The following is a 19,893-nucleotide window of genomic DNA, read 5'->3' on the forward strand; positions in this document are numbered from 1 at the left end:
TAAAACACCCTTGCCATATTGTGTATCAATTTGATGAATACCACCTTAAGAAAGGAATAAAGACTAGTTTTCGTTATTTAACTTCCATTAGTGGAACTGTAATGGAAGTGGACAAGTAGGCAGGAGATCATTTTATCATACCAATCAGCCAGACTTCTCTGCTGTGTATTAGTTTGGCCTTAGTAGGATAAAGAAGGAGGGAGAGGTTGCCGGGAAATTCTCCCGAGTTGTTTTTCTTCTTCCTCTTTCTCTTCCCAGCTTCTTTTCAGAGCTTAGCATCATAGCATCACAAATATCCAATTTCCTAAGTTCATCCTAATTTACCTAGGTACTTTCCCCACTCCACCCATCTCTCTTCACCTTCATTAAATCTCATTCTGTCCTCCTTTCAGATTGTATTCAGTTGTTGACTCATTTGATGACTTGGACCACAAGTCTCTACATTCCTAGACTATTATTCAAGTAAAGGCCAACCTGAATCTTGAACACTGTCTTCCTGCCTTTTAAGCCCATTCCAAGCCAGGGGTTTTAGCTTTTGATTATTGGGAAAGGTTAGCCAAACTTTCACACTTGTCCACAACACTGTCCTAGACCTTTTGATCTCCTTTACTGTTTATACCGAGTGATTATAAAGTGCTATCATAATGATATGTGTTATTACCACTAGGTTAGGTTACAGTAGGTAAATTTTGTTATATGTGTGTATAATTGCTTTGCAGCTTGAAAATTGAGGCTGAACCACTTAGAGTAATTTAATAACTAACTTATTGGCTTATCAAAGACTGAAAAACCTATGGAAAACATAGAATTTGAGCTAGAATTTAAAGGATGGGTATACTTACTTATATAAGGAAGGAGGAAAGGCAGGAAATCCCAGTTAAGGGTACTGACATGAGGAAAGGCTTAAGAGAAGGAGCATGCAAATTTGGATCATTGTAAGTAGAATTTTTTTTTAAACTTTTTCAGAGGGTTCGTGTAGTAGGAATAAAACTAGATATTTGAAACCAAACTTCGGAAAATCCTGAATACTCAACTAAGATATTTAAGCTTTCTTTGTATTTCCTTCTCTCTTAAAGAAAGGTTGTTGGATATGTATTGATAGTTTGTTTATAAGATAGTTGTTAACTCTTTTGTTTCTCTTCCTTTGCAGACCTAGAGAATCAAGACATAATGGGAGCATTTTTAGACAAACCAAAGATGGAAAAACATAATGCCCAGGGGCAGGGTAACGGGTTGCGGTATGGGCTAAGCAGCATGCAAGGCTGGCGAGTTGAAATGGAGGATGCACACACTGCTGTGATCGGTTTGCCAAGTGGACTTGAAACATGGTCATTCTTTGCTGTGTATGATGGGCATGCTGGTTCTCAGGTTGCCAAATACTGCTGTGAGCATTTGTTAGATCACATCACCAATAACCAGGATTTTAAAGGGTCTGCAGGAGCACCTTCTGTGGAAAATGTAAAGAATGGAATCAGAACAGGTTTCCTGGAGATTGATGAACATATGAGGGCTATTGCAGAGAAGAAACATGGTGCTGACAGAAGTGGGTCAACAGCTGTGGGTGTCTTAATTTCTCCTCAACATACTTACTTCATTAACTGTGGAGACTCAAGAGGTTTACTTTGTAGGAACAGGAAAGTTTACTTCTTCACACAAGATCACAAACCAAGTAATCCGCTGGAAAAAGAACGAATTCAGAATGCAGGTGGTTCTGTAATGATTCAGCGTGTGAATGGCTCTCTGGCTGTGTCGAGGGCCCTTGGGGACTTTGATTACAAATGTGTCCATGGAAAAGGCCCTACAGAGCAGCTTGTTTCACCAGAGCCTGAAGTCCATGATATTGAAAGATCTGAAGAAGATGATCAATTCATTATTCTTGCATGTGATGGTATTTGGGATGTCATGGGAAATGAAGAGCTCTGTGATTTTGTAAGATCCAGACTTGAAGTCACTGATGACCTTGAGAAAGTTTGCAATGAAGTAGTCGACACCTGTTTGTATAAGGTAGCTAGACTTTTTTTTTTTTAAGATGAAATGATTTTATGTCATCTTAATTACTCCTCTAGTATAAAATCATCTTAGAGCCTATAGTTTGGAAATAAGTTTTTGGTACAGTTGCTGAATACTTTTCATCAATTATGAAAATAATATAGGAGTACTTCTTAGAAATAAATTGTGCAGTTACCATAAATGCAAGAGTTATAATCTGGATGTTTAGTCTTTTCTAGTAACCATAATTACTTGAGTTTTTTGATATTATGCAGTATTATCAAAGGTGAAAAGACTGTATCAAAGTGAATGTTTTCAAAAGGGGAATGGAGGGAGTTAAGCCTCATTGTCTATAAATGAAAGGCATTTTAGAATTTTAATATTTTATTTTACCGTGTGATATCTCAGTATATTTATGGAAATACTTTGAGACTGGTCTAATGAATCTGTAGCACCAAAAGAGGATTTAGTGATGATTTGGTGTTACATAATAGAAATAGCCTTGGACATGGAGTCAGAAGCACTTGGTATGAGACTGTGGATGACTTCAGGTAAGCTCTTTAAACTATCTGGAAAATCAGTTTCTTTAATTGTTCAAGAGAGAGATATTATTACCCTGTCTTATGGGGTTGTCTGGATAATCAAATGGGATTGTGTAGATGAGCAACAGAATGTTCTGCGGACTTAAGAGTCAGAGGTGGAATCAAATCTTACCTCTGTTACTTTTGTACTGTACAGTCTTGAACAAATTGTTCAACCTCTCTCAGCTATTTGAATGGAGAAAATAATATCGAGCTCATAAGACTGGGGAATGAAATTAATGAGCTAATGTATACATATAAAGTACCTAGTTTAGCAAACTGTGTAGTTGATACATGGTGGTCCCTTTTTAAGAGAAGTTTAAAATGTTACACAATTTACTTCTTTAGTTGCAGCACTAACACTAGAAGCCGAGCCCTTGACTTGGGTGCAGTGTTCTTTCTACCACACTGTTGTATTTTGTCAATACAAATTGCTTACTAATTCTTTGTGGGTTTTCTTTTGTTTGTTTAAAAAATTCTGATTTTATAAAACTTCAGAGGCTATATGTTTGATTTTCTTTTAAAACTCAGAAATAGTAAGTCAATAGAATACTGTTTGTAGTTTTATATGCACAACTGCCAGCTATACTTAAAGTCTTAATTAAAAATCAGGTTTATGTAACATCCAACACAAATCAAGTTTATGTAACATCTAACAAATATGTTAAAAATCAATAGAACAACAACTTGATAGTGCACACTATTAATTTTTGAATTTAGGAGGAACAAAACAATGATGCTTATGTTCTTTGTCCCTTTTAGTATAAAAAAGGGACAAAGTGGCATTCATTTGTTAGGCTTATCCTTTAGCACTTGAGAATTAAATACTTTGTTAACTAAATTAAAAGCTGTTTTCTTAAGAGACTTATCAGATTCAGATATTAGTAAATTATGACTCAGATTGCACTTTATTCTGCATTATGCTCTATAAAAGGTAACTCCCAGTTATTTAATAATAGGAAAAGGAAGTGATTTGTGGGGAGGCCAAAATTGATTCAAGTATTGTAATTATAGTATTTTGAATATGTAGTTGTCTTTAAATGAATGTACTTCCTAAAAGTTAAGCCTTTTTTTAAAAATTATGAAAGTTAAAAGTTGGTTTATTAACTTTATATATGTAGTTTTATTTCTAATTCCATATTTCTACTTATTATGAAGCAAATCAATTAGTCCCACAATTTATTTTAAATGTAAATTTGTCAGGTATATGTGTAACTACAGATGAAATCATGTTGTAAAGAATACCACTAGAATTTTCTACCTTGTTGAATTCAATGTATGTGTGTATGTGTGTTTGTGTTAGGTATCACTTCATGTTAAGTAGGCCACCAGTAAATGTTCAGAAATATTTATTTTAGAGAACTTTAAAAAATTGTTGTTGCAGTAGAATTTAACCTGTAGTGTTTCTTTCCTGTCTTTTGGAGTATTGGTTATTCTATATACCATAGGTACTATATATGTATTTGGGGGATGCCCTTCCACATGTGCATATATATTTTTCTCTCTTTATAAACAATATATATTCTCACTAGAACAAATATAATTGACATGGCTGTAAACGTTCTCAAGGAAACGTTTACAAAAAGGAAACAAAATGTTTTCTCAAACTTTTTTCTTCCCAGGGAAGTCGAGACAACATGAGTGTGATATTGATCTGTTTTCCAAATGCACCCAAAGTATCGCCAGAAGCAGTGAAGAAGGAGGAAGAGTTGGACAAATACCTGGAAAGCAGAGTAGAAGGTGGATCATTTAACAAAAAATAAGTAGCTCTATTAAAGAAAAACCTCAGCATAATCAAACTTTTATAACATGTTAACTTTTAGATCTTTACATACATGGCTTCGACATTTGGTGTTTAGTGTACAGAAGTGGGAAAGAGCATTTCTGTAGTAGCTGTTGAGGTATTTGTTACTGTCCTTTTAGAGTTATATTAGAAATAACAAGTATGGCCCAGTACATTCTGTTCAGGATACTTGGTAAAATGTTTGTATGCTTTCAAATTCTTGATTAATTCACTGGCGTGAATAATTTTATGCCAGGAAAGTCTGATTTATGGTTTATTATAAATAGATTATTTATGATGGTGATAATTTGAATGCCATCTTTTGTGTAAAGCTGTGTTTATGAATTTAACATCTTTGGGACTTTTAAAATAAGAACTTGAAGATCATAGCCTGGTTATTAATACCTTTCATGTGCCACAGCTTTTAAAAATTTAGTTTAAACTATTTCAGAGCTTCTTGCCTAAGCCATAAACTGCCTCACCTAGACAACATAAACCTGAATAGAAGACATACTAGGTCTCTACCTGGCAGAAATGTAAATGCTGAATAAAATCAAGAAATTAAGTTGGAAATTACGGAAGTGTATTTATCATAATTCTGCAGATTACTTTGAGACAATTAGAAAGGCATTTGTAACTCTCAGGTGTGATGCCTTTAAATATTTGAAAAATGTTAAAATAATTATTGATGCAGCTGCTATTTGGTATAAATATTAAGTATCCCCAGAGAATTACAGTTTATTGCATTATGCAATAAGCTTGTAGATTATGCAGTTTCTTTAAGCAGGAAAAACTTGACATGCCTATGATAGTGTTAAAATGCATTTTTTTTGGCTCCTAATGTTATTACTTTGCACGTTAAAGACCTTTAATAGCATGTAAACATTGATACACTATTAAAGACCTTTAATACCATGTAAACATTGATATACTATATACTTAAATCCTGTTGTGCCTGCATTATTAAAATTAATATGCACTTTAATTTTGTTTTCTCTCCTTTTACTGTTTGATACCAGTTATAATTAGTCTGGTGTTAGAATGGTGATTGGTTTTGATTTTCAGTACTGTCTTAGAGTTGCTATTTTGTTTTTCACTTCTCTCCCCTTCTTGATAGTGATATATCTATTACTGGTATATATGTAGTATTTAGTATTTCACTTACTAAGCATACTATTCAGTGAGTTTGTTTCCTCACTATTACCAAGGGTCTTGGAAATTCTTTGTTTTAAATAATTCATTTCAATATGAGTTATTAATACATAATACAGTAAGAAAATATTTAGAATGCTACCAAGTTATAGCACATTGGTTCACACTGCTTGTTCTTGGAAAAATAGAAAACCTGAAGAAGAATATTTACTGGGATATGTTGATATTTAATTTATTGGCATTTTCACTTGAGTGTACATGTTTTCTTATTGATTTAAAGAAATACCTACTTTAGTTTTATTTACTAAGAAATGGAGTCAAATTTTAGAAATAAATTGCTGCTTTTTCTCTTTAGTGTGCACTCTTTTAAGTTTTTGATGCAGTTATAAATAATTGCTTTAGATAGGTAATTTTATGTTATAATATTAAGTTTTATGTTGCCTATTATCAAGCAGGAATTGCCATCTGAACAAACTTTACATTAATACTCAATATTTTGGGTATGTTGAAGTTTTGTTATACTTGTATTGTTCAATTGGAGATTATTATGTCAGAAATACAATATCCTTTACCAAGGTAGATTTGATGAGACTGCATCTAAATATTACATTAATTAAAATCACTACTATATTTAAAAACAGAAAAAAATGTAGCTATTTGCATTGTAAAAATTGTTATGTGTCTTAAAAAGTGATAAATACTGCAGTCGACTTTTAAAACAGGCACTGAATACCTTTTTCTTTTTTTCTTTCTTTAAATACATGCCTTCGCTAAATTGGTGTGACCTACTAAACCTCATTTTATTTGCATTGAATACTTGTGACTTCTCTGTCCACACCACAGAAAAGGATAAAGGCTTTTGGCTCTCCTCCTATGATCTACGAAATACTTGACTCTCTAGGGTTGTGAAAAGATGGAACTCATAATTTAAACTATACCACTTAAGGCTGTGGTCCTTCTAAGCCAATTTAAGAGGATACCTGTGTTGTTTTTATATTTTTATTTGCTACTGACTGCACAAACTTTAAAGTTGCTAATTTGGAGATAACTGATAGAATTTCTCAGACTTGGCAGAGGGAAGTGGGGAGGAGCAGCATATATGAGCATGTGAAACGTAGATCTTCTATACACATATATTCTTTAATAAAAGCATTCAGTCTTTTTACAATTCTAATTGAAATGAATAGTCCAAGAGCAGTTAAAGGAATATTTCTTAAAATTTCTTTTTCTTTGTTTTTTTAAAGCAGAAAGAAGCAAGGCTAGTGTAGTGTTAAATGCTCAGATAGTTTAAATGTATGGTCCCATGTGGAATAGGAGATATGACTGTTTTTAAAGTCTTATTTTTTTAAAGAATTTGTCTTCCTGTAATTTTCTTCACAATTAAAATATCCTAATTTTTATATTTTAACAAAAGAGGTATATAATACATCTAATATAGATGATTCGAGGTAATGTTTTTAGACCTGAAACCATCAGTTGAATTTATCATCAGTGTTCATTTATATTGTATCTAGTTATCTGTCCAATAATTGTACTGGCTTAGCAGAGACTGTATGTTAAGTGTATTACAACTTTAGATTGTGAAATTGTGCAGTTTAGGTAAACATCAAATTCCTTTATTTTTGTACAGCAAATTTCCAGCATTAGAATCATGTAGAATAAATATACTAGATGTTAAAGATTATACAATAAAGGAACTTGGCAAACCAAATCTGAGATGCTTGCTTTTTGTTCAGATTTAAGACTGGTTTAAAAAAAAAGATGGTAAAATTTGGCCTTAATCCTAAAAAGGACAATTTGAGCCATTTAAAGAAGTATGGGTAGCAGTGTCTGTCTTTTAATATGTGCCTTTAATGATGAATTAATATTTTGAAACTTGATTGAAGGATGAAAAATCTTTACATGCATTGTTATTTTCAACGGTATTTACAGATTGAGAACTAGAATGATATCCAGTGATGACAAAGAAAATTTCTTAGTGTAAATAATTGAAAACAAAAAATTGAACATATAACCACAAATACTCTTGGCATGATCTTATGTTTAGAATAAATATGCTAAAACTCCAGGTAAAGACTTCTTGGACTTAAAGTGAATAATTTGAGCACTCTTTAAGTTGTCTGTGCATAATGGGTTGGTATTCTGTGGTATGAATGACAATATGCATCTGCATGGCAATACTGTAGATCATATCACTCTCCCATTTAATAACAAAGTTTGAAAATTAACAATTTTAAATACAGTTGTATGGTTTATCAAATTTTTTCTTTTTAAAAAAACAGTAATTTAGACTTTTTTCCATTCTGTAGGCCTTGTTCAGATAATCAACAGGAAATGGTATATATCTGTTTATTGCTTAAAGATACTTTAGACAGAAGTTAAGCAGCAAGTGGGGTTCAAGTGTATGACCTATTCTGCCTATGCTACTTAAGTATCATTTTGTAAATATAAACATGTAAATGTGATTTGTGTTAGTATATCATCAGTAAATCCCACATACTTAAAGGGTTTCTTTTTTCTTTTTTAAGATCTTGAAATTGTTTATTTTTTTTTTAATGTGTATTGTATTTTCAGGGCAAAATTCAGGAAACTTGCTTCCAATCTAATTAGAGGAGTTAATCCCCTCAGAAGTAACTAGCTGGCATCTTGAGAGGAATATCCTCATTTGTACACACGTATCCCTGATTATGTAATATATTGATTTTAATATGAAATTTTTTCATATTTTTATCTTGTTTATATTTGATCTTTGAAGTTAATCTGGAAAGTATTGTATCTCTTGTATCATTTTGTACATCCTTTTGTCATCAATTTTCAAAGTTCAATTTGATTTTTTTCCCTTGTACTAGTTTAGAAAATCTCAGATACATATGCTGTCTTTAAAAACCTAAGTTATCTTTGTTTCATTTTTTTATTATTATTATTAAATTTGAATAACACTTACAAAAAAAGTACTTCTGATTCCCAGAAATCATAAAGAAGCAGGGGGAAGGCGTCCCTGACTTAGTCCATGTGATGCGCACATTAGCGAGTGAGAACATACCCAGCCTCCCACCAGGGGGTGACCTGGCGAGCAAGTAAGTTACATTTTGAACACTCTTAGCATTTGTCTCAGTACATGAAAATGTTTGGTGTCCATAGGTCAGACGTGTGTTTACATAATTTCTAAATTGACTTCAGAATGTTTAACTTGTGGTTCATTGTTTTTCAGTGTTAATGATATACAGGTATCAGAATATCATTGTAACTAATTCTACTGAAGGCTGTCTTCAGTGGAGGCTTGGATTACACTGATTATCTCATATAGTGTAAATGAGATAATACAGTAAAAGAAAATTTTAAACTCAGTTACATAGTACTATAAAATTCCAGGTGTCAGTATTATTTCTACTATAATTTGATTTTGTTAATCCCTGGATAACTGAATACCCCATGGATGAGCATCTGTCTCTTCCTCCTCCTCTGTATCTCTGATTTTCCCCATGTTTTTGGTTGTCGATGCTGGTTGCTTGGGTTTTGGTGTGAAGGAAGATAGGTAGATGCATTTCTTGTTTTTTTCTCTTTGCACTTTAGTTCATAGAACTAGACTTAATCTGTGTTACATATTAACCTTAGATCTTTGTAAACTGCAGTGGAGACTATGCAGTTTTACAATTCAAGGCTTAAGACATTTTTACCTCAGATATTCATGTAATTGATCTACAAAGATATATTGACAAATTTCCTTATTTCTCTACTTGTTCTGTTAGTGTAGCCATTTTTTAAAAATTTCATGTAATTGTTCAAAACTTCCTGTTTGAAGCATTTATATCTTGGAAATTGTTTCTTCCGATATGATAGTCTGTGAAATGATTGAATATAAAATTGCTTCAAGTCAGTTTTGTAAGTAGGGAGGCTATAACTCAGAAGTACCACTACTGATTCTTATTTTTAATAAAATATTATTCAAAAAGTAATTACTAGACTTGCCAGGGAAATATCATATTTGACATTTCAGTTTTAATAGAGTTTTTTTAAGGGGACATTATGAAAAGCAGAAACCTATATGTAAAATATCTAAATTATTTTATCATAACAGATGTTGAAGTTATATCTACTTCAAAACATTCAACTCTTAACCAGAATATATTAATATTATTTCTTAAGAAATGTATCATTATTTTTGACTTATAAAAACTAAATGCCAGTTCAAATAGACATAGACCATATAGATTGATTTTTTTTTTCCAACCATGACTTTTTTCTTCTATTAATTGTACTAGTAGAATGGTACATTTTAGAATAAATTCACCTGTACTTTAACAGTGGGGCCCAAATATCTTAAGATAAGGCTCAGTTATTGACAGTAAGAAGTAGAAGTAAAATAATTTGTGAATGATTATCCTTGACATTATAATGAACACCTGGCTATGAGTTATTAAGAAGTCTCGTGCTCTGAAGAATTAACTTTTTTTTTTTCCCTAAATTTAGGCGGAATGTAATTGAAGCCGTTTACAATAGACTGAATCCGTACAAAAATGATGACACCGTAAGTAACATTTTAGCTCCTTCTGCTTTCCCTTCCCTTCCACTCTAAATGCATATCCTTCCTACCTGTTTTTGCAGAACTGTTTATTGCACCCATTCTCTTACACACACCCCTGATTGATTGCTCTGAATTCTGCCTGCATCACAGTTCTAGTGCTTGAGGACATTAATCATGGTGAGTGGCCATTTAACTCAAACAGGAGGAAGTCCCTTTTAATTATTTTTTTAAGCCTCTTCAGGCAGTCAACTTCAGAAATTTTTTCCCACTAAATATTTTTTTGAAGTTGGGAGTACCTCTGCTCAGATTCTTGAATTAATTCTGAGTTTTGTAAGCAGCTGCAACAGAACCTCAGAATGCCCATCTCCATTAATAGCCATTCTTTGCCAGGAATGCTACACATTTCATTTAAATACTAAAGTAGAGAATTCTGTTTATATAAAGATGTTTAGAATGCCCGTATTCTCCAATTAGGGCTTCCCTGGTAGTTCAGCAGTAAAGAATCCGCCTGCCAATGCAGGAGATGCAGGTTTGATCCCTGGGTTGGGAAGATCTATTGGAGGAGGAAATGGCAACGCACTCCAGCATTCTTGCCTGGGAAATCCCATGGACAGAGGAGCCTGATGGGCTGTGTAGTCCATGGGGTTGCAAAAGAGGCAGACACGACTGAGCAACCGAACAACAGCAACATTCTTCAATTAAGTTTTCTATCACAGTTTGATTGTACTGTTGTGATTACAAAAAACTGGTAACTTAAAATCATTTTGGCCTAGCTCTGAAATATTTCATACACTGCATTATGGAGCATCCTCAAATCTCTTGTTACTTGAGGTTTTTATGCAATAAAAATTTATAAAGATAATATTCTAAAAATAAATTGGGTTTATTGAAGAGAAAAATACAATTCTTTCTGGTAATTTATTGGTTTAGAAATACATTTGGTCAGCCTCATTGTAAAATCTTTTATTAAATGTTTTACTCCAAAACCAAACTGAAGGGTTCTTATTGTTTAGTCTCTTAAGTTGTGTCCGACTCTTTTGCCTTGTAACAATTCTTGGAACAGGTTATATATTGATATTTCATAAACTCATGTACATATATGCTATAGAAAACATTTATATCCTAAAGATCAACCTTACAAAACCTTATCTTTCTGCATTACCCAGAAAATAATGCATCTTTAAGTTTTAATTTAGTTCATTGATTTGCTTTGTTTCCTTCTATAAAGGACTCTACATCAACTGATGACATGTGGTAAAACTGCTCACCTAGTCATGGATTTACCTTCACCTCCAAAGGAGAGTACAGCTCAACTTCACTGAACCTTTTAAACATCCATCCTCAACTTTTAAGAAGGGCATATATGACACGGGTGAGAGTGATTACACCAGAGAACTTCAGCAGTACAACAGCTAGCCCAGAACTGATTTTTTGTTGTTGTTGTAAATTTGAGACTCATGTAAACGTGATTTCAAACCGTAATTCATATGTTGTAAATCAGACTCCAGCAATTTTTGTTGTATGATTTTGTTTTTTGTAAAGTATAATTGTCCTTGTAAAAAAATGCTCATATTTAATTATGAACTGCTTTAAATCACTATCGAAGTTACAAGAAGTATTTGGCTTATTGTGTGATGCAACAGATATATAACCCTTTCAGATCATGTTGTGTTTGGACTTGGGGTTGGGACAGGAAGAGCAGCAGCCGTGTCAGCTAGACACTCACATGTGCACCTGATTATGGAGAATTATTCCAAAATATTATTACAAAACTGAATATCCAGGGAGTTAATTGAAAACTATTTTAATGTTCTTGGCAGTGGGATTGGAATTGTTGATAAAGTTGGTCCCTTCATTTAACTGTCTTTTAGGTTCTTTCCTTGTTGCCATGAGTATTGCAGGTGATAGAATATATTCATAAGAATATCAGTCTTGGGGCTAAAATGCCTTGATTGTTTGCACCTCTTTTACAAGTCCGTAGATTTGATTACTAATTGATAAGCAGCAGCTTCCTACAAATGGTAGGAGACTGCCACGTTTTTGCTATCATGATTGGCTGGGCCTGCTGCTGTTCCTAGTAAGATATTCTGAATTCCATTTTATCAATAAAGCTTGACTTAACAAACAAGAAATTTAATCATGTATGTGTAATTCCTCCTTTACTCCACCCTTATTTTAAAACACCGTACCATTGTAAATGAGAAGTTTCTCATGGAGAAAGATGTTAGTCTGTTAATTGGAAAATACTGTTACTCAAGGCATAGATGGAACTGGTTCCCTTCTATTAGAAAGACTATAAAAGATTTAAGTCTATGTTGTTCCTTGATCTATTTTTAAGTGGGTTTCTTTCTGGCTACTTATTTTTTCATTAAGATGTGTATCAGCTTGAATTTGCCTACTGTATAATTAAAATAATTGTCAAAGCTTGACAATCTAACAGTGGTGGGGGCATGTGCGCGTGTGTGTGTGTGTGTGTGTGCGTGTGTGTGTGTGTGCGTGTGTGTGTGTGTGTGTGTGTGTGTGTGTGCGCGCGCGCGCATGTGCGTGTGTGTGTGTGCGCGCGCGCGCGCGCCTGTGACTTTAAGTGGCCCATGTCTTTAGAATCCAGGTAGTTATGATGTATTTAGTGATTTGAAATACAGCATGTTGGTAATATTTAGCAGTTGGTCTTTAAAAATAAGTTCCAACAGCTTAAAGAGTTGTAGATATAAAAATAACCTAATTTAGGTTTAAATTTCTCTGATTAAGCATGTGAAAGTAACTTTTAAAATCTGTCACATTGAAAAGACTGCTGCTGTGCCCTTCTGTATTTTTGTCTCTTTGGGTTGGATGTTGTATTTACTCACCATTTAATTTAATCATTCAGTAAGCAGACTCCCCACTCAGTTCAGTTCAGTCGCTCAGTCATGTCCGACTCTTTGCGACCCCATGAACCGCAGTATGCCAGGCCTCCCTATCCATCACCAACTGCCGGAGTCTACCCAAACCCATGTCCATTGAGTTGGTGATGCCATCCAACCATCTCATCCTCTGCCATCCTCTTCTCCTCCTGCCCTCAATCTTTCCCAGATTCCCACTACAAACCTCTTAAAATGTAAGATTTAAGTACAACACCGAATATAAAATCAAATGTATATAAAAAGTAGTATAATTTTTGTTATATTTGTTTTTTTTTCTAACTTGGAAATATACATATTTGTATATATAACCTTAAAACTAATGTAAGTTTAGAGAAGTGTTGGAAACAATAATGTGAAATGTCTCAGACTTAAGTAGTTACATACCAGCAAAATCTTTTCATTATCCTTCTTATTTGTGAGGTGATTAAATGTAACTTAATTGTATTTAATTTATGTCTTAAGCCAGCATGAAGAAAAACAAGTATTATTTATATTTAGAAATCCGTAACAGTTGAAATTACAGAACCAATTCTGTACTTTACTTACACGTAAATGCTTAATGTCTAAATCTGTGGTAAGGTACAAAGTATGATAATGTTTTAAGTTACAACTTTGTAAGCATCCTAATGTACATTTAATGAACACCAGTGCTTCTAGTATAGATTACAAGTACTGAAAACTAAATTCCTATTATAATTCCTTAATTTTTTAAGTAGACTCAAGTTTTTAGTTATGGAAATTTAAAAAACTTGAACAGGATTTTGAGATGCAAAATCTTAAATCATAACTAAAATATGTGATGGAAAGCTATACTTCAAGCCATTGTAGCATATTTAGTGACTTTTTGAGAGTCTTTTAAAAAGAGGAGGTTAAAAATTCCTCTGTTAGAATTATTAGTACTGAAATTAGGCCTGGAAGTGAGAGAAAAATGTATGAAGTATTATCTAAGAAGACTAAATCTTTTCCATGTGAGTCTATGTTGCCATACTAGATAGAATTTTTCATTATAAAATGACAGGAAGGAAGTATGCATTGTAACAGCAGAGAGTGTGTGTTCTTGATTCCTGGGGCTCATGGTGTGTGGGGAACCAGCACACTTTTTAAAGGCACTTTTGCACCTCTGTTGTGCACTTCACTTTTGTACCACTTAAATTTTTGACCTCCTATCCCCTTTTGTGTGCTAATTAGCATCTCAGGGCAATGCCTCTGTTTTTGATATGTTTGATATTTTCTTTGGAGGGAAAAAGTCCTTGTGTGATGATAACATACTATTCAAATGTACTTTCATTTAAATGTTTTAACTTGGCTGCTTTTAATAGGACATTCATTTTGTATGGCAGATTCTTGCTGCCCTAACATTAGTAATTTCACTGATCTCTTGCTATATTTTAGCAAGGTAGGCTCTCTTAATTTCCACTTTGTTAGGGAGTATACTTTTACAGATAACAGAAGCAGTTCTCAATATTGGCATTAATTTTAAAAATCTTAAGTGGTATTTTTCTTACTCAGCTTTAGAACTGTTTCAAACTCATTTTTAATTATGATGCATTAATTTGTTTTTAGAGTTCTGTGCAATTAGTGTACTGCTCACTTAATTTTTTTTTTACTACATAAAATTAAGAAATTTGGGTTAAAGAACAGATCAACTATATAATTCAAATAATGTGAATTATAGCAGTAGTTTCAGTGACCATCCACTCACTTTTTCTACAAAATTAAGTGTTAATTGCAACATGCTCTTCTAGGGTAAGCACCTTGGAACTATCAAGAAATGAATAGGTCCTTGCTCTCAAGGAGTTTACATTTGAATAGAATTTATAATCTAATGTATGTTAATATCATAACTGGATCACTCATCGAAAAAATAGCTACTGCCCACCTGCTCTCTGCCAGATACTTTCCTGAATAAGGTGGGTCTCTGCCCAAAGAGCTTATTTGCAGTTCCTTAGTCACTTGAAAACTCTTCTGTTTTATTCTTCTCAGAGTTAAAAATCTTATTCAGAAGAAAATTTTACTTAGAAGTAAAATTGGATTGATGAGGCTCATGTCTCTTCAGTGTGCTTGACTGCCTTTCACGAATGGCTTAGACTTCCTGCTGACAGCAGCAAATCATAGAAATAAGGTTAATGTATTTCTTAGAAGTATCCAACCCTGGGAATAGGAGTTTAAGGCATTTGAAAACAAATCTAGGACTTCCCTGGTGGTCCAGTAGTTAAGACTCCAGGCTTCCAATGCAGGGTGCGTGGGTTCAATCCCTGGTCAGGGAACTAAGATTCCACATGCTACATGGTGCAGGCAAAAAAGTTTAAAAAGTCAAAAGTAAAAACGCATCTATCTAATCTTATTTTACCAAAAGTCTGTATTTTCTTGAAAAAACACTGCCAATGTTAATATCCAATTTTAGCTAAGTGATTACTGTGCTTTAATTTTTTTTAATAATTTTACTGACCATCTTTACAGAACAAATTCATATGGAAATTCTGTTTGTAGTTTCTGAAGGAACTGATGAAACTGGTTACAGGGTTTTTTGGTTTTAATTTTGAATTTCATGGTGTTGTATACTTCTAATTCATAAAGTTTGAATGAGAGGTTTAAACCTTTAATGTTTTGATTGCCATTTGTACAGTATTATGTTAGGATTTGGAATTAGAAAATACTATGTAAATATTTCCATATATAAATGTTTCTCATTTGAGATTTTTCTTCAAAGGAAACTTTCAAGAGTTGCATATACTTTTGCTTTCAAATACTGCTGGTGAGATGACCATTTTTAAATTAAGCGATTAGTCTTCTAATTAAGTTTTTCTTTTAGGCATTAGAAAGACTATAGTTTAAAATTTAAGCAGCTTAATTTTACTTCTTTCTATAATGTGGTATGAGTTTAGAGTTGTATTTAATTTTTATATACAATACTTCAGAATATGCTTGAAAGATTTAAGAATACATTTTCTAAATATTATTAGTATAATACTGTATTTTTTCAATGGGTCAGAATATAAGTCTCAGTTACGTGTTATTACCAATAGAATGCTACACAGAGATAATCAAAGGCATTTGGCTCCACTTCTGTTCCTTTTGACATAGATTCTTTCCCTTTTCCCTGTTTTATATATTTAGTGTCCTCTGCTCTCATATTTTCCTAATTATATTACCAGCAGGTAGGAGTATGCCAGTTAGAAACACTGTATTAAAACTGAAATTGTAGCTGACAGCTTACACTTTTATAAAGGGGGGGGTGGGTTGTTTAACTTGATACAACAACAGAGTGACATTTTTTTCTCCCCTATCCTAGAGGAAATGTTGCTTCATTTCCTCTACTACCCTCTTGGTGGCTTTTTTTTTCAAACCAAAACAGGCCAATTCCATTTTCTTGAGCAAGAAAGCTTAGTGCATTACCTCACCAAGCCAATTAATAACTGTGTAAACCTGGACTGAAAACAGGAAAATGTGGAAAAAGGAGTGGGAAGATGCCAGTGAGGAGGACAGAGGAAGGTTACTCTTAATTATTTAAAAAGCCATAGAAAAGTCTTCCTTGGACATAGCTGTATATTAACAAGAACTGTTGCATCACATAAACCAGCAAGAACCAATCTTTTCTTTTGCAGATTGATTTTTCTAGCAAGTCAGATGATAAAAAAAAAAAAAATGACTGCTTCTCCAGCGTAGAAACAACTGAGAAAAGAGTGTCTTTCAGTTCTGTTCATTGTTCCAAAAGCCAGTGTTCTATAATAGCTTTCTCACTGAACTGAATGTTTAGAAAAATTGTTTTAAAAAAAATTTTTTTTAAATAGTCCTCCTCATCCAGTAAAGAACTTTTAGTAATATTTGTATTTGTATGGTACTATCTGAAGTTAGATTTGTGTAAGAAATTGGGTAGCTGCAGAACAAAATTAGTACTATTTTAATTAGGTGTAATGAATGGCACAAATTGTTGCAATGCTTCTAAACCTTTTAGGGTCACAGGCCCTTTGAGACTGAATAATCCTAGGAATTTGTCACCTAGGAAAATGCATAGAATGCAAATAACTCCTCAAAGTTTCCAGTATTGCAGTGGTTATTGGGCTCCTGGTTGAGACCCTATACTACAATACTACAGGGCACATCAGCCTTTTTTCTTCAGAGCCCATAAGAAATACATCAAAGATGTCAAAGCAATTCGAGGCTATATTAAAGAATAGTTTCCATATTTAAAAGGTAGAGGAGGTAGGGGTCTAGGCTAGAATTAACTGATATTAATTATGTTAATATCAGTATTAACATATTCTTTTAAAAATTTGTATCTTGAGGGCTGGAATGAGAATGATTAGTATCCGGGCTAGTTTTCGAGGATAACATTTCTAAATTTGCCACTTTTGAATCTCAACAGACAAGAGGTAAAACAGAAATGTTTATGGAACATTTCTGACCTGTGTAGTATAGATTTAGTATATTCACAAGCAGCACATTTGACTGTCAGATCTCACTCAGGTTTTAAGATTTCAAGCTTCCTTTTGTCAGAGTTTATTAAGTATTTAATTCACTTCAAATTCTTAGGAATTAGGTATTTACTGATACAGAATGTTAAAATAGGTACATACAGCCACCAATGTACAGGATTACGAGATTTCTTTTAAGCATAACTACCATGAAAAAATGTATTAGCTTGTTGCATTTGTTGCCAAAATTGGATGTTTGGTTATAGTATATGTAATTCCCATTTGTGGGGATTTTGAAACAGAGACTGTTGTCTTACCTGGTTAGCCCTTACCCAAGTCAACAGCGTACCTGCAGCAAAATAGCTTATTTATAGTAATATGCCCGAATACTGGTTGGTTTCACTCTTGAAATTATTTCAGTTAATTTGTATAAATGTTATGAGTGGAGAAACCATGTTAAAAGCATGTTGCATTTTATATTTTTCAAAATCCATACATGTAAAACTAATACAGAAGTATTTCCTAAACACAGTGTATAACAAAATTCTCCATAGTAATTCATCTACTGTTTGTAGTTTATGTGATCCAAACTCTTAAAGAAATTCCATTAATGTATATGTTGTATTTTGTACATTTCCTGGTCCAAAGAAAGTATGTAAATTCAGTTCTAACTTTTAAGAATGTACTTTTTGTTTTCAAGTCCATTTAAGAAATCACATTCAACTTGTGAGTGGATACAGATGTATGAAATGGAAAGTAGAAATAATTCTAGCTTGCAAAACTGGTGCCACCAAATAAACAGGCAATTGCATAATGTGTGTGTATCTATGATTGTTTGATACTGCAAGCAGCATTTTTGATTTGCCTAGAAACCTGGAAATTTTGAATTTATTCATTATGAGACCTTAAGAAAATTTTTGTTCAATTGAACTTGGTTAATTTGCTTAAAAAAAGATAGATCTGATAGTTAATGATTTGAACTAGAATTGTCCCTCCCTGATTTTAGGAAGACGACTGAAAGCCAGTAAGTTCGGATTGATGGTTATTTTCATGAAAACATCCCAGAAATTTAAAAAAGCCATAAGTTGTTCCTCTTGGCAAGAACATCTCATTTGTCATGTTACTCCCTTAAAGAGTTGAGACTGCATATGGGGAGTGGCCTGGAAAAGGACTTCCCCACCTAGCTAGTATCCCTGGTGTAGTGCCCTTCTTAGTAGACACTTAAGTGTTTAGGATGCTCACTTCCTCTGCTCATTCTGAAAATTGGTTGTACTACTTCTGCCCTGTATTCATTCATGTCTGAAAGTGTGACTTATTTTATAAGCTTGCATAATTAGAGGGATTTTAGAGTACATTGAACTGATGATGAAGTCAAGTTCTATGAACTAACTGCAAGAGCTTATTTTGTTCATTTGCAGTTTGTAACGAAAACACAATAATGAGACATAAGCAAGGGCAGCAGGTCTTATAGCTAAGTAAAATTGAAGTAAATAAGGATTAATTTGGTTTTTGCATAACTAGTATCTGTTCACTTGTCAAAGTGTGTTCTGTAGTTTTGTTTTTGTTTTTTGTAGTTTTTCTTTTGAATGGTGAACCTAGGTTTTTGTGGGGTCTTTTGTTTTTTTAGTAAAAAATGTTGATTTCAGTGGTCTGTCTTAATTGGTCACATATTGAGAAATTGATACTGGGGTACTCCCTTTTTTTTCCTTTGTTATCACTTAATAGCTCAGACTTGAATTCCCATCAAATCACAAAAATTTTAATTCTAGTTAAAAAGTCTATTCTTAGATGAACTTCTCTGTAGAATTTGGTTTACTTGCCTCAAAACCAAACAGTTAACCAGAGACTGGTAAAAGATTTGTGTTCTGCTGCCTACTGTCTACATGAGACTCATATTTATTCTCATGCCTAATATAAGGCTATTCAGAGTACTGACAAAGCTTTTTATAAGATTGTGTTTCATGTTACTGTTACCTAAATAGTGCATTAGCTAAACACACTATATGTGTATCATTCTTTGTTGTAGTTGGGATACCAGGTTGGGTCTTTCAGATACATCATTTTCTCTATGGCTTTCCTTATAGCTACACGAATGTTTTTCTAGACATTTGATTGGTGAAATTGCTAATATTTGATAATTTTTTATCTACCAAAATGGCCATTTTTATTTGGCTGGATTTAATAGTTTCTGAAATTACTTCCTAAATGATCAGATTGCAAGTCAGTATAGTTGACCCTTGAGCAATGTGGCACTTAGTAGTTGTGACCCTCTGTACAGTTGAAAATCCAAGTATAACCTTACAGTTGGCCTTCCAAACCCTCATTTCTGTGTTGGCAGACTCAACCAAGCAGATTGGTTAGTACTGTAGCACATATTTAGTGGAAAAAAATACGCCTACAAGTGACCTGTGCAATTAAACCTGGTGGTGTTCAAGGACCACCTGCACTTCTCATTTATATTTCAGTTAAATCATGTCTCCTTAGAATTGATCCTTAGAACTGGATGACAAGTTTTAAAGAAAAGCTATAGCTTTGAAAACATTTGCAA

At 33.2% G+C, this 19,893-nt stretch overlaps 1 protein-coding gene across 3 annotated transcripts in view; it reads left to right on the top strand.

Moving 5' to 3' along the window:
* Positions 1 to 18,159, top strand: part of PPM1A (protein phosphatase, Mg2+/Mn2+ dependent 1A) — a 46,571-nt gene extending 28,412 nt beyond the window's left edge. For all 3 annotated transcript variants that reach the window (XM_065941308.1, XM_065941310.1, XM_065941309.1), the window contains exons 2-6: positions 1,151 to 2,004; positions 4,193 to 4,310; positions 8,474 to 8,582; positions 9,976 to 10,033; positions 11,259 to 18,159. In XM_065941308.1, the coding sequence (XP_065797380.1) occupies positions 1,171 to 2,004; positions 4,193 to 4,310; positions 8,474 to 8,582; positions 9,976 to 10,033; positions 11,259 to 11,288 (1,149 nt within the window). In that variant the 5' untranslated portion in view covers positions 1,151 to 1,170 and the 3' untranslated portion in view covers positions 11,289 to 18,159. The remainder of the gene's footprint in view (positions 1 to 1,150; positions 2,005 to 4,192; positions 4,311 to 8,473; positions 8,583 to 9,975; positions 10,034 to 11,258) is intronic.
* Positions 18,160 to 19,893: the final 1,734 nt, after the last annotated feature.

The sequence above is a fragment of the Muntiacus reevesi genome, chromosome 7 (assembly GCF_963930625.1).
Source record: "Muntiacus reevesi chromosome 7, mMunRee1.1, whole genome shotgun sequence".
Classification (NCBI taxonomy): domain Eukaryota; kingdom Metazoa; phylum Chordata; class Mammalia; order Artiodactyla; family Cervidae; genus Muntiacus; species Muntiacus reevesi.